General features: G+C 42.8%; 1 protein-coding gene across 1 annotated transcript in view; it reads left to right on the forward strand.

Moving 5' to 3' along the window:
- LOC135705016 (dopamine D2-like receptor) overlaps positions 1–12,856 on the forward strand; it is a 191,067-nt gene that overhangs the window by 72,287 nt on the left and 105,924 nt on the right. Inside the window, exon 2 of the mRNA XM_065226566.1 lies at positions 3,673–3,782. Within this exon, the coding sequence (XP_065082638.1) occupies positions 3,673–3,782 (110 nt within the window). The remainder of the gene's footprint in view (positions 1–3,672; positions 3,783–12,856) is intronic.

Raw genomic sequence — 12,856 nt, forward strand, 5'->3', positions numbered from 1 at the left:
GGGTCCAAATTCCGGTTATAGCTCCGAATTAATTGTAATAAGACTTCTATGAATGGTTTTGAAATAACACGGAGCTCTAGGCTCAGTTTCTTGAATTAACCTCTTTTACGGATGATCCGGATCTTCCGGTAGACCATCTCGGAGTCCCCAGCATCCAAGTTCCGGTCATAACTCCGAATTTATTCTGATAAAACTTCTATGAGCGGTTTCGAAAAAACCACGGAGCTCTAGGATCAGTGTGCTTAATTGACCACCTTTACGGATGTTCCGGATCTGTCAGTGAACCATCCCGTGGTCTCCAGGACTCATATTTCGGTCACAATTTCGAATTCATTCTGATAAGACGTCCAAGAGTGATTTTGAAAAAAAAAAAACTATGGAGCTACAGGATCAGTTTCATGAATTTACCACATTTACGGATGTTCCGGATCGTCCGGTGGACCATTCTATAGTCCCCAGAGTCCAAATTCAAATTTCAAAAAAAAAAACTCTGGATTAATTGGAATAAGACGTCTATGAGCGGTTTCTAAAACACAGGGAACTCTAGGATCAGTTTCATGAATTTACCACTTTTATGGAAGCTCCGGGTCTTCCGGAGGACCAGACCTCTGACTTTCCGGATGCAAAATTTTCCCAAAAGGATTTTGTTAGTAACTTTTCAGGAGACACCAGGAAGTTATCTCTTCAAATTACTCTTCATTAGTTAAGTGTTTGTCCCCAATTAGCTCTAATCCCATATGCTACTTGTATTTGTTAATGCCGGTTCCTATTATGCAGTCTCTATTAACCGTGCAATAAGAATCTTGACTGTACGTTGTTCTGAGCCTGTCCGGTGCTAACGTAGCTGGCTGGTCCGCAAATGGCAGCTGATACAGTTACAGGTTGTTCTCCAGACGTAGAAGCGTTTGGAGCCTCAGAGTGGGAAGATTCGGTAGTTCAAGAGTATACAACAACTGAATTTTCCCGGGAGTAGAGCTGAGTATGACGTCGGCCTCGGAATTTTCGGCAAGAGCTAGCCGCTGAACAGTCCCGAGCGTAGCTAGGCTGTAACAGGTGGGGTACTCCCTGCCCAGCACTACTGAGACACCTTTCTACACTGCCTCAGGGTCGGCATGCGCGCTTAAATATCGCGGCCAAGGAAATACTCAAATATACGGCACACACAACAAACTCCCACTGTATTTCTCGTTTGTCTAAAGGTACCTATTTTCTTCCCACTTCCTTATTGTCTATCTCTTACCTGGTTTCATCTAACGGTTCTTCCGCAGCCACTGCTTCACCTTTCTCAGCTTCCTTCTGGTTACTTTTCTTCACTATTCACACTCCGTTTTTTGAACCCTCGACTTGGTTCTCAAGCCGGTCACGTACTTTGGGACTTTCCACGAAGAGCATCTCTCTCTCTCGATGGGCCGTTTTGTGAGTATTCCGGATACCTTAGTATCGCAAGATGATCGGAGTCTAACCACGCCGTATGCCTAATGACGAACACTACGGGGTCTGACCACGCCGTGGATGAATTTCCAGCGGTAAACTACGGGGTCCTGTGGACACAATGGGGTATCCACGATGGCGGTTATTGACGATCGAGAAGGTGTTCCTCTAGGAGAGAATTTTACCTGCATGGTTCTGCACCTCACTATCCTTCTTCACTTCTTTTCCGTCCTCACGGTTCTTATTGAATTTCAAAATTGCTAACTTATAATTTACGAAGTATCGCCAAGCAAATGATTTTCAACGATGGCGGCTAACCTATTCTCCCTCCTCCTCGACGAGCCACCGTCCTTCCGCTTTATTTTGCCTCATCATGGCCCCCATTATGGCTTCCAAATCTAGTTACCAGTTCCATCTGGTGGTAGATGGAGGAACTTAATGTGGTTTAGTGGTGAGGCTACGTACTGTCCAGTGGATGATTTTGTGGGCGATGGGTGGTGTTGGTGGCTTGTATTCAAATCTTTCCTTGGCATATTGTTATACATAAAATACGAAACACTAATCGCGACTATCTCACTAATCTCAGACAGACAGACACACCACTGGTTACAAGGCAGTTATGGCAGAGCTGATGTCGGCGAACTTCCCTCTCTTTCTCCTCGAACTCGAGTTTGGTGAACGACGGACACAAAAACAGCAGAGGATGATCGAAATAGATGAGGTAATTCCCAGTGGAGTTGATTCGGCTAGCCCTATTACTGGTAATCTAACGTTGAATGGGCTTCTTGAACGGCTGAGTGGACGCTGGAGCTTCTACGGGTTTCCCTTGGATAGTTTGGAGAATAGTTACCCTCCGATGAAGAAACGACGTACAGGTCTTTGAAGGCAACGGAATCCCAGTCTCGTCGAGTGGTAGGATCTAAACGGATACTCGGCATTCGGATGAGGACGATGTCCCAGTACTCGGTCTTCTCTCTAAGCTGCTTTAGGACCTTGACGTTGGCTTCAAACTCCAGCGGGTCAGCTGCAGACTCACGTTTGAGTGAAGGGAACTCGAAAAGGGTTTCGAGGTGGGACAGCTTTAAGCAAGCAGCATTCTGGAAGTGGTCCACCAGCAAATTCCAAGCGACGTTATAATTATTAGCGCTAATCGGAATGGTTTGTACCAGTTTTAGAGCGTCGCCAGCCAAAGACCTGAATGTTGGACAACTCGAGCGAAACGAAGAGGTCGTGAAAATTGAGCCAGTCATCAAGAATCCAACTTTTTTTTCCTCGATTTTTTTTTTTCGTTGATCTTGTTTTTCGTGCTGGGAACCAATGCTACAGACGCCAAGGAGTCAGCTCCCACACCTGGACCCTACCTATCGACCCATCAACTCATGAACCGGGGACCAACGGCTTTACTTCCCTCCCGAAGGAAGACGTGATCAGAGATGTTAAGCCTCAGAACATTTCCAGAACACGGGAAACTGTACGTCAGGAAAGCGCACGCGGGACAAAGAACAAGCGGAAGATTCTGGAAAGGTCGGATTTTCGACAGCCTTTACGGTTTGAATCGATCTTCTGGCTGGATCTAGCCTCGTGGAACTATTCAAATCTTGAATCTTGTTTCGCACCCAAGGACAGGAACCTCCCCATCGCACCGGAACTAAGGCCCATCGAACAATACTGGGCTATTATGAAGCAGGCACTATGGAAGCATCCCAAAGAGGTCAAATCTGAGGAAGACATGAAGAAAAAGTGGGTTTCCGTACAGAAGAAGCTGCATCCAGATGTTGCACAGAACCTAATGAGTGGAGTTAAGCGTATATGGTATTGAAGTTGAATGAAATAAATGGGTTATTGTCTGAAAGTTTGAAAAGGATCGGTCAACTCTAGATAGAGCTGGAATTAGGGCGTAACAGATTTTGTAAACAATGACTTCTCTTGATGAATTCTAGAAATTCAATGCTCGCCCAAGCAAACCAACATCCTCATCGGGTAGGGAAAGGCTTCCCCTATCCGATGATTAGGCTGGTCTGCGTAGACGTGCCTTTAATTCCTAGAAATCATCAATAGAAGTCATTGTTTACAAAAGCTGTTACGCCCTAATTCTAGCTCTATCTAGATAGTAGGTAATTTTCTATAGCGTTTTTTCCGTGATTCAATTTGATGTGGGACACCCTTGATTTATTAAAAAATCACCACCACTTATTTCTAATCGTATTTAATTTTCCTCCTCGTTCTCTCTCTTTCTTTCAGGTGAACGGCGCATGGACGTTGCCAAATTTCGTTTGTGATTTCTACATAGCAATGGATGTGATATGCTCAACGTCGTCTATATTTAATCTAGTGGCAATATCAATAGACAGGTAAGCAATTCTGCGTCGTCTTGAAATTTTCCTAGCATCAGCAAAAATGTCCACCTTGGCTCTGGTGATTCAACCGAAAAGTGCTTCTGAGGATACTTGGTTGTGCATTTCCATTGACTGTTTGTACGTATTAGAGAAACCGGTCGGTCGGTGCTGGGTTTATCGTTTTCTGCATTTGCAGGTTTTTAGGAAAATATTAGTTTTAAGTCAGCAGTTAGTTATGCCAGGGGTGCCGAGGACCATTTTGAGCACTTTGCAAATTAAAACAAACATTTTCTCCCTCATTGCACCGGTGCTGGGCGTTGGTCTGCATCTATCGGGTACCACCCTGTCATCATCTAAATGGAAGTGGAAATGGAGCAAAAGGATTTGCTTTTTTTTCCTCAAGATTGAAGCTCCATAGCAAGCACACTTGTACACACACACACACATTTTCTACACTTTCCCTCGCACAATGGCGATGGGAAAGCGCCTCTAAGGGAATCATTCATGCAGTTTCATGTTGGAAATGGAAACTATTTGAAAGCTTTTTTTTTGAGAGTGAGTTGCTAAAAGAAGACGTGGAAGGAAACAAACTTGCCTTCAGCTCCCGACTTCCTCCTCAGTCAGTTCATTCAGTGCGCGGCGATGTAACAGCCAGCTACGGTGCAATCAAAATTGCATGCACAGAGTCCCGGAATGGGGATTTGCTGCTTGCACTGCAGCAGTCGTACCCGACAGTGATGATTCCTTTTCGTCCATCCGCAGATCCATGCTTTCCTCGCAAGCATTATTGCTTCCTCATACATATTTGATTGGAAAGATGATCAGCTTTCTAATGCCTGGCAAGCGGGTACTTGAGGGAATAAAGCTGAAGGATGAGATGTTTCTTTGTGTCTGTGAGAAGGGGAGCTTCGAATTTGTGAAGTTGATTGAATGGAAAATACCGAAGTTGTTTTGGAATCGAATCATATTTTGAATGGTTTTTCGCCAAACCGGTTTCAACAGGCAGTCGATTGTTGATCTAGATTTGAAACAGTTGTTGGGAATTTTGCAAGCACTCATATTGTTTGGAGCCCATAAGCGTTGTAGGTTGTGTATCAAACTGAAACGGTGAATGTTTTGGGCAAGCGTCATAGATTGAATAACAATTAAATGGAATACTTGGCGAGGGAAGACTAGACGAATCAATTTAGGGGAACGAAATGTGCTGAAAACCACAATACTGCGAAACTTTTGTTCATTGCAACCCATTTTGAGGAACTCCACAAACTCGATATCCACCCATATTACTGAAGAAAGATCGACAGTGAACATGAATAAGGACGTAAATGCGATGATCGCTTCTCTTCGTCGCTAGAATTAACAATTCTCGGTGCGTTTGCTGTTGATTTTGATAGCCAATACAACCTGTTACAACTCTGCATTGAACAAATTTCTAGAAAATTATATCGCTTAGCTGTAGCAATGCAAAGAGGAAATCGATGAAGAGAATCGATCATCGGGTATACGCCCTTATGCATGCTTGCTGTTAAGATATTGTATTTTTTTTTTAATTTTTGGACAGGTTTGGGCTGGAGGGTCTCAGCATTTCATGATTTTTGACGAACGAATACGTCTGTGATTTCTATATGGGGGTACTCTTTGTGAAAACCAAAAAGGGAACGTGTAACAAAATTATGAAAGATTTTGAACGTTAATAACTCAGCTGCCCCTGGACCAATTTCAATAAATTTTTCACCAATCGTTCAGAAATAAACGCATCTGATGAATCTAAAAGCTTATAATTTTTCAAAATGTCACTGTTGAAAATTTTACGAATGTGCAACTTTTGCTATGCCTGCGAATAGCGATTTCCCTCACACAGATTTCAAAGTTGAATGCCATCTGGTCTCACCAAATGGTGCTTATTCAATCACCCTATACACAACGAAATGCTGCCTGCAAGCAGCGAGTTGCAGCCCACATGAGCGTCCATAGAAGGAGGAAGAAGCCACACCGCTATTGATCGGAATCAGTAGTTTTTCGTGAGTCGCTGTGGGCCATCTATGTCAAGCGCATCATACTAAAGAGTATAAACAGAGAGAACCCCACTCAAATTCTGATTCCTACAAAAAACACAAGCTCCTGCTGCAGTTGACAAATAAGATTTATTATATAAGACCACGTAGTTCTACGTCAGCATTGCGTACAACCCCATAGGGATGTCCTTGTAGTTTTTTACCTACATGTGTAAACTTTTAACCAAAAAATGGTAAATTACGATAAAGTAATGAAGTTACTTGTTGTTAGCGGAATGCTTAAATAAAACAGCAAAAAAGGTTATCTTCCATTTAATTCCATTTAATTAATTTTGGTATCCATGACAGATACGTATTTCGACTACTATGTGCAGTCTTCATCAGTGTCATTCCCACTAAAGAACTTATCAAAATCTAACCCCTTAAAGAAAAAAAAGTCAAGATCACAGGTATAAAAATGAAACTACAATGTGTTGAATCGGAACCTACCTAACTAATAAAAACCAAAGATTTAAGTAAACTAAAGGAGAAAAATCTATGCAACTCTCTAATAAGGAAAATCCCAAAGGCTTGGTAGCCACCATAATGAAGTAATGAAATCACGCTTACCACTACACCACCGGCGCTGCTCGACAAATTATCCATCTGAGCCAATTTGCCAAAGACCACAATCTTCTATCTAATGGAGATGTAAATTGAAAGTCAATCAATCAATCAACAATCAACTCAACTCAAGCTGAACATTGCATTAGGTCCAAAGTAACATTGACAGATTCTCTTCGTCGATTTTCTCTTTGCACCCCCACGGCCATGTAAAGACATTCCCACTTACTTTAAGCACACAGATAGTTAAAAAGTAGAAGAGTCTGTGCCTAGGAGCACGAACGGAAGCTTGACGTAGGACCGCTAGTGGACGGAATAAATGTGAAGAGCATTTAGTTCTTTTAATTGATCCATTATCTATTATCTCAACTCTTTCCGTTGTTGAATTGTAGGCATACCAAATTTGTAGTAATTTTTTTCAAAGAGAAAGTTGATTAAGATAATCAATCAAAATCACTTGCACACCTGCTTCCAAGTTTGGTTACAAGATTACAACTCTGGAGAGCATTTTGTGTGGTCGTTGGGGGCTTGTGCTTCTGAATATGGACAATCAAGCACAGATAAAATCTATTCCAACTCTTTACTGATGTAAGCTTAAAGACCCTGAAAAGAGCCGTTTTGTTGCCAAAGTTGATGATGATTTAACCTCCGAAGCTGTACAGAGTTCGTCTGTCACTTCAAAGCGTAGACGACATCGATGGCTGGAGACACGTTTGACACCGACCAGTCAATTGTTGCTTGTTAGGTGTGAAGGAGTGGACTAGCCACCACCTTTCTACTGCTGCTATTGCTGTTCACCACGCCGTCCGAAGCGAAAATGAGCTAATGTCATACAGCAGCGCTCTTTTATATCTTTTCAGGTTAAAGCAGAATGATGTGCAACCAAGTGGTATAAAAGCTACAAAGACTCCTCCCATTATGAGTAGTTTGCTATCAAGTAGCGACACTGGCTCTTTTCCTTTTGCGTACACGGCGAATAAGAACGACCCAAATTTGAGTTTAGTTCACTCATAATCGCCAAAAGTGCAGGAACCCAGCGATGAGTAAATTTGTCTCATGGTTTTCTAAGGAAAACCTAAAAAATCTGCCAGAAAATGAGGAAATCGACGAAAATTTTATTCAGTCCCGGAGTAGTACCAATCGACTGAGTGAATCCAATCTTTACTTCTCAAATTCGGGATTTTTTCCCTGGAAAATCCTGGAAAAACCTGGGAAAACATGAGGCAAATTTAGTCATCGCTGAGTTCCTGCACTTTATTTCATATATCTGAGATAACTAAACTCAAATTTGGGTCAATCTCATTCGCCGTGATATCACCATGAAAGATATCGGCGCCGGTGGTTAGCGTTATTACCTCTCATCCCAGCAGGCCTGAGTTCAATCACAGTCGGCGCCACCGGCATGTTCTAAGGCATAAAATCTCTGATCACGCCTTCCTTCGGGAAGTAAAGCCGTTGGTCCCCGGTTGAGTTGATGGGTCGATTGGTAGGGTTCAGGCACAGACAAACAGACGTAACTCTTCATTGTGTATCTTCGTTCATGCATTTAACGGTTGATTTGAATATTATCAGTTCCGCGAACTACTCGCCGCAGCGCTGGCATCGGAACACTTTGACGTTTCTATATATTCTATAGAACTTTTATGCAATATTGTTTAGGGGTCGTCCATTAATTATGTCACACATTTAGGGGGGAGGGGGGGTTTTGAAAAATGTGACGAGCCATACAAAAAAAATTAAGGTTCATACAAAAAATGTGACAAAGGGGGTAGGGGGGGTTGAAAATGCGCCAAATTTGTGTGACATAATTAATGGACCATCCCTTACGAGTTAGCGAGCAAGCTTGTTTTCCGCGAGAAGCCAGAGAGATGTCGTTACTGAGGTTATATGTTTTGAGATACTATGTTTTCAAGAACAAGTTTTTCAAAGAGTTACGTCTGTTTGTCTGTGGTTCAGGTGTGGGAGCTGCCTCCCTGGCGTCGGTAGCATTGGAGCTCAGTACGGAAAACAAATCTCGCGCCACTTTTCAATAGGTCCTATCTACATTGATCGATTCTCTTCATCGACACTCTCTTTCGTAAATAACTCGGCCTTACAAATGTTTCCTGCCGTCTTCGTCGAATTAAAGGGTGATACGGTCAAAATTTGGTCAATATCAACTTGACGTATTTCTTTCAATTTTGCATTTAAAAAACCTGAACACCCCTCATTTTGAAGGTGTGTGTGTGTAGAATGTTGCTCCTATTTTGATTTTGGAATTCACTCTTCAGTTGTCAAAATGCCGTCCAAGCAAGAAGAGCAGCGTATCAAAATTTTGCTCGCGCATCGCGAAAATCCGAGCTACTCGCACGCAAAGTTGGCAAAATCGCTAAAAGTTGCCAAATCAACCGTTACAAATGTAATTAAAGTGTTTGGGGAACGTTTGTCGACAGCCAGGAAGTCTGGATCGGGGGGAAATCGAAAACCGGAAGCCGCTGAGACGACAAAGAGAGTTGCCGGTAGTTTCAAGCGAAACCCTAACCTCTCTCTCCGAGATGCCGCAAATAAGCTGGGTGTATCGTCTACAACCGTGCATCGAGCCAAAAAACGAGCCGGACTATCGACTTACAAGAAGGTAGTGACTCCAAATCGCGATGATAAACAAAATACGACGGCCAAAGCGCGATCCCGGAGGCTGTACACGACGATGCTGACGAAGTTTGACTGCGTGGTAATGGACGACGAAACCTACGTCAAAGCCGACTACAAGCAGCTTCCGGGACAGGAGTTTTATACGGCAAAAGGAAGGGGAAAGGTAGCAGATGTTTTCAAGCACATGAAACTGTCAAAGTTCGCAAAGAAATATCTGGTTTGGCAAGCCATCTGTACCTGTGACTTGAAAAGCAGCATTTTCATAGCTTCCGGGACTGTCAACCAAGAAATTTACGTGAAAGAGTGTTTGAATAAACGTCTGCTGCCTTTCCTGAAGAAACACGGTTGTTCCGTACTGTTTTGGCCGGATTTGGCATCTTGCCATTACGGTAAAAAGGCCATGGAGTGGTACGCCGCCAACAACGTGCAGGTGGCTCCCAAGGACAAGAACCCTCCCAACACGCCAGAGCTCCGCCCAATTGAGAAATACTGGGCTATTGTCAAGCGGAACCTAAAGAAGACCAAAAAAACTGCTAAGGGCGAGCAGCAGTTCAAGGCAAACTGGCTTTCTGCGGCGAAGAAGGTGGACAAGGTGGCTGTACAAAATCTGATGGCAGGGGTCAAGCGTAAGGCCCGGCAATTCGGATTTGGAAAAGCGGAAGCCTAACTGAATATTTTTCCTGAATTTTATACTAATTGAACTTGAAAAAGAAATTTAATTTGATTTTTTAAATAAACGATTTCACCGATTTACACGCGTTTTCCCTTGACCAAATTTTGACCGTATCACCCTTTAGATGCTAGATTGTTGCTTCTTCCATCGAAAATATCCGGCCGTGGCGATGCAAAGTTGATCAAAATAATGTATAGGGTAGAGCGCTACTTCGTCGTAATCGCCCATTTCCGTTCTATCGATCAGAAAAGATCAATAATATCAATGATTAACCGTGCACAAATCAATAATAGGTTTGTTCCGATGCGTTAGTTCATTAGCTACAACATTAATCCTGTTAGAGCGCATTGTATGAATATTGACGCTCATTGTTCTCAAAACAAAAGAAGCGTTCCTTGCAAATCCTCTTTTTCTACGTTTATCCGTAGGACGAAGGAAATCTAATGGCGTTTCAATGCGTTTGGACGGAATTGAAACTCGTAGGACGGATTTAGAGTCAAGAAGCAGTAATAGATTTTAAACAATATATCAACAATTTGTGACTCTTTATCAAATCCAACGGTATGTATGGAAAGGTGAATAAATTTAGAAGTCATCTCTGAAAAAAATATTCCATTTTCTGTTCAAACCCGTTCAAAAACGATAGGTAAAACGCGGGTTGTACTTAGTAGGACGGAAATTAGATCAAAAACCCTACCCTTGCTTCCAGTTTGATTACATGAGCATTTTGTGTGGTTGTTGGTTCTGAATATGGAAAAACAGGTAGATGAATTCTATTCCTACTCTTAACTGTAATAAGCTTGGTGGCCCTGAAAAGAGCCGTTTTGTTGCCAAAGTTGGTGATGATTTAACCTCCGAAACCAAACAGAGTGCGTCTCTGTCACCTCAAAACGTAGATGACATCCATGGCCGCTTACGCTTGGTGTGTTTAGTGTGGGTGACAACATCACGGATCTCATTTTTCAGGAACATCTTCAGCACACCTCGAAAATCAGACCGGAGATTCGTCAGACACCGCCACGGTGAGCCAGACGACGGATGGTGGTTATCTCGAAGAATTTGCGTTTGGTTCTGAATATGGCGATGAGTGTGCAAAATATTACGCAATTCTATCCTCCCTATTCGCATGCCACTTCGACTTGTTTCGTCTACTTACTACTCTCTGACGACTGTGCTGGGGAAGCAGCATATACATGTAGGTAATTGGTGGATTTGTTAGTTAATTCGACGATTTTGGACAATGCTGGACATTTACCAGTTTTTCAATAGTTTCTTGTTGAAAATCCACATTCAGAAGCACTGTTATCGATGCGTAGCCATATTTCTGATCAATTGGTGATGAAATTATCGAAATTGGACCAGGGGCAGCTGAGTTATTAACGTTCAATTTCTTAATTTGTTACATGTTCCATTTTCGGTTTTCACAAAGTGTATCCCCATATAGAAATGAAAGACGTAGTCCAACGTAAAAAAAAACTTTTATCTAGCATCTAATACGTCAAACACAATAAGAAACGGTTGTGTGCCCATGTTATCAATGAAAGAAAAAGTAGACGAAGAGAATCGATCGATGTTACTTAACCTAATCAAGAGGGTGGTCACTCTACCCAGTGTGCCAAAATCAAACTTGGGCACACCCGGGCGCAGTTATTGGCGTTGTTTGGCACCCCTGGTTACAATTTTTGCGATCTTTAAAGCTTCTTGACACTGAACTTTTTCTGCGCTTGGGAGATTTTTGTCCTTGGGTACGAAAGTGACCCCGTTGGCTTCGTACCACTCCAGGACAACATTTGAATAGTGGCACGAAGCTAGATCCAGTTAGAAGATCGTAGGGCCCTCGTGTTGCTTCAACAGAGGAAGCAGGCGCTTCTGGAGACACTCCTTGAGGTAGATCTCCCCGTTAGTCACAAATGGCGCACTCCGTTTGCCACATGAGCGGATCGCTTGCCAAATCATGCATTTCTTGGCAAACTTTGAATGTTTCTGCTTCCGTACTTCATCGGAACATCAAACTTGTGCTGGGCGGTGAAAAACAGTAGCCTCGGAAGCTGCCCGAGGTCCGCCTTGACGTAAGTCTCATCATCCATGATGAGACAATGAGGCTTCGTCAGCATCTGGGTGTACAGTTTCCGGGCCCGTGAGTTTCCCACCGTAATCGATTTGGAGCCTTCTGCACTTTGTACGTATGCAGTCCCTCCCGGTCCTTGGCTCTCTGGACGAAAGACTTGTACAGATTCAACTTTTTGGCCACATCCCTGACCGAAGCATTAGGATTCCGCTTAAACACTTTCATTGTGATCCTGATTGTTTTCCGATGTTCCGATGAGAGAGTTGAGAATTTTCCAGGTGCTTGCGCAAGATCAATTCACGACGTTGCTTTTCGGGTGACGCCATTTTCGAAAAACTGGCAGCGATAAAAATACAGTGTAAACAATACACTCTAAACTACTTCTACCCAAATTTTCAAGAAAAAATACCCAATGGGTAATTTTCTACTGCGATTCTTCTGTGATGCAATTTGATGTGGGAAACCATTTAGTAAGACCCAAACTAGAATTGTGGGAGCTCTCAAATTGCTTAGCCTTTTTGAATTCTCGATCAATATGTAACCACCATCCATTGGAATTGGCTTTTGAGGTTTTTTTCAAAAATGTTCTGAGCTTCCAACAGGGTTTGGATCTCGGGTCTAATTTCGAAGCCAAGGGGTATTCAACTCTGCACACCTTAATCTGTGCCAAGAGTTTTGGCAGTGCCGAAAGCTGTGTCAAGCGTTGTGCCGATCATTCCGAAGTAGGCCGTAGTGTATCAATCAAGGTGTCAATATCCCATGAGTTTGGCAACTCTGAAGTTAGACTTTTGTAATTGTGTTTACATTTTCAATTTATCTAATTTATGACCATGGTTCATGGCAATTATTAAACATCACTCTCATTAGAATGAGAGCGGATTGGGCAGTGGAAGAGGAACTGGAAGCAATACAACCCATACGACCCATCCTCGTCCACAAGAAACGGATGGTGGACAACATTTTCACCAGCTGCCAGTAAAATGTTCCCCGACAAAATCAAACCCAGAGCTCAAACGGACGAAAGTTCACTCCCACCCTAGAAACAACATATTCGAAACAGTTCTGATCGACTCAGAACTACCAACCTCGAAGACATCAC

This window comes from Ochlerotatus camptorhynchus, unplaced genomic scaffold, assembly GCF_037179485.1.
Source record: "Ochlerotatus camptorhynchus isolate MF236.1 unplaced genomic scaffold, CSIRO-AGI_Acam_v1.1 ptg000256l, whole genome shotgun sequence".
In the NCBI taxonomy this organism is placed as follows: domain Eukaryota; kingdom Metazoa; phylum Arthropoda; class Insecta; order Diptera; family Culicidae; genus Ochlerotatus; species Ochlerotatus camptorhynchus.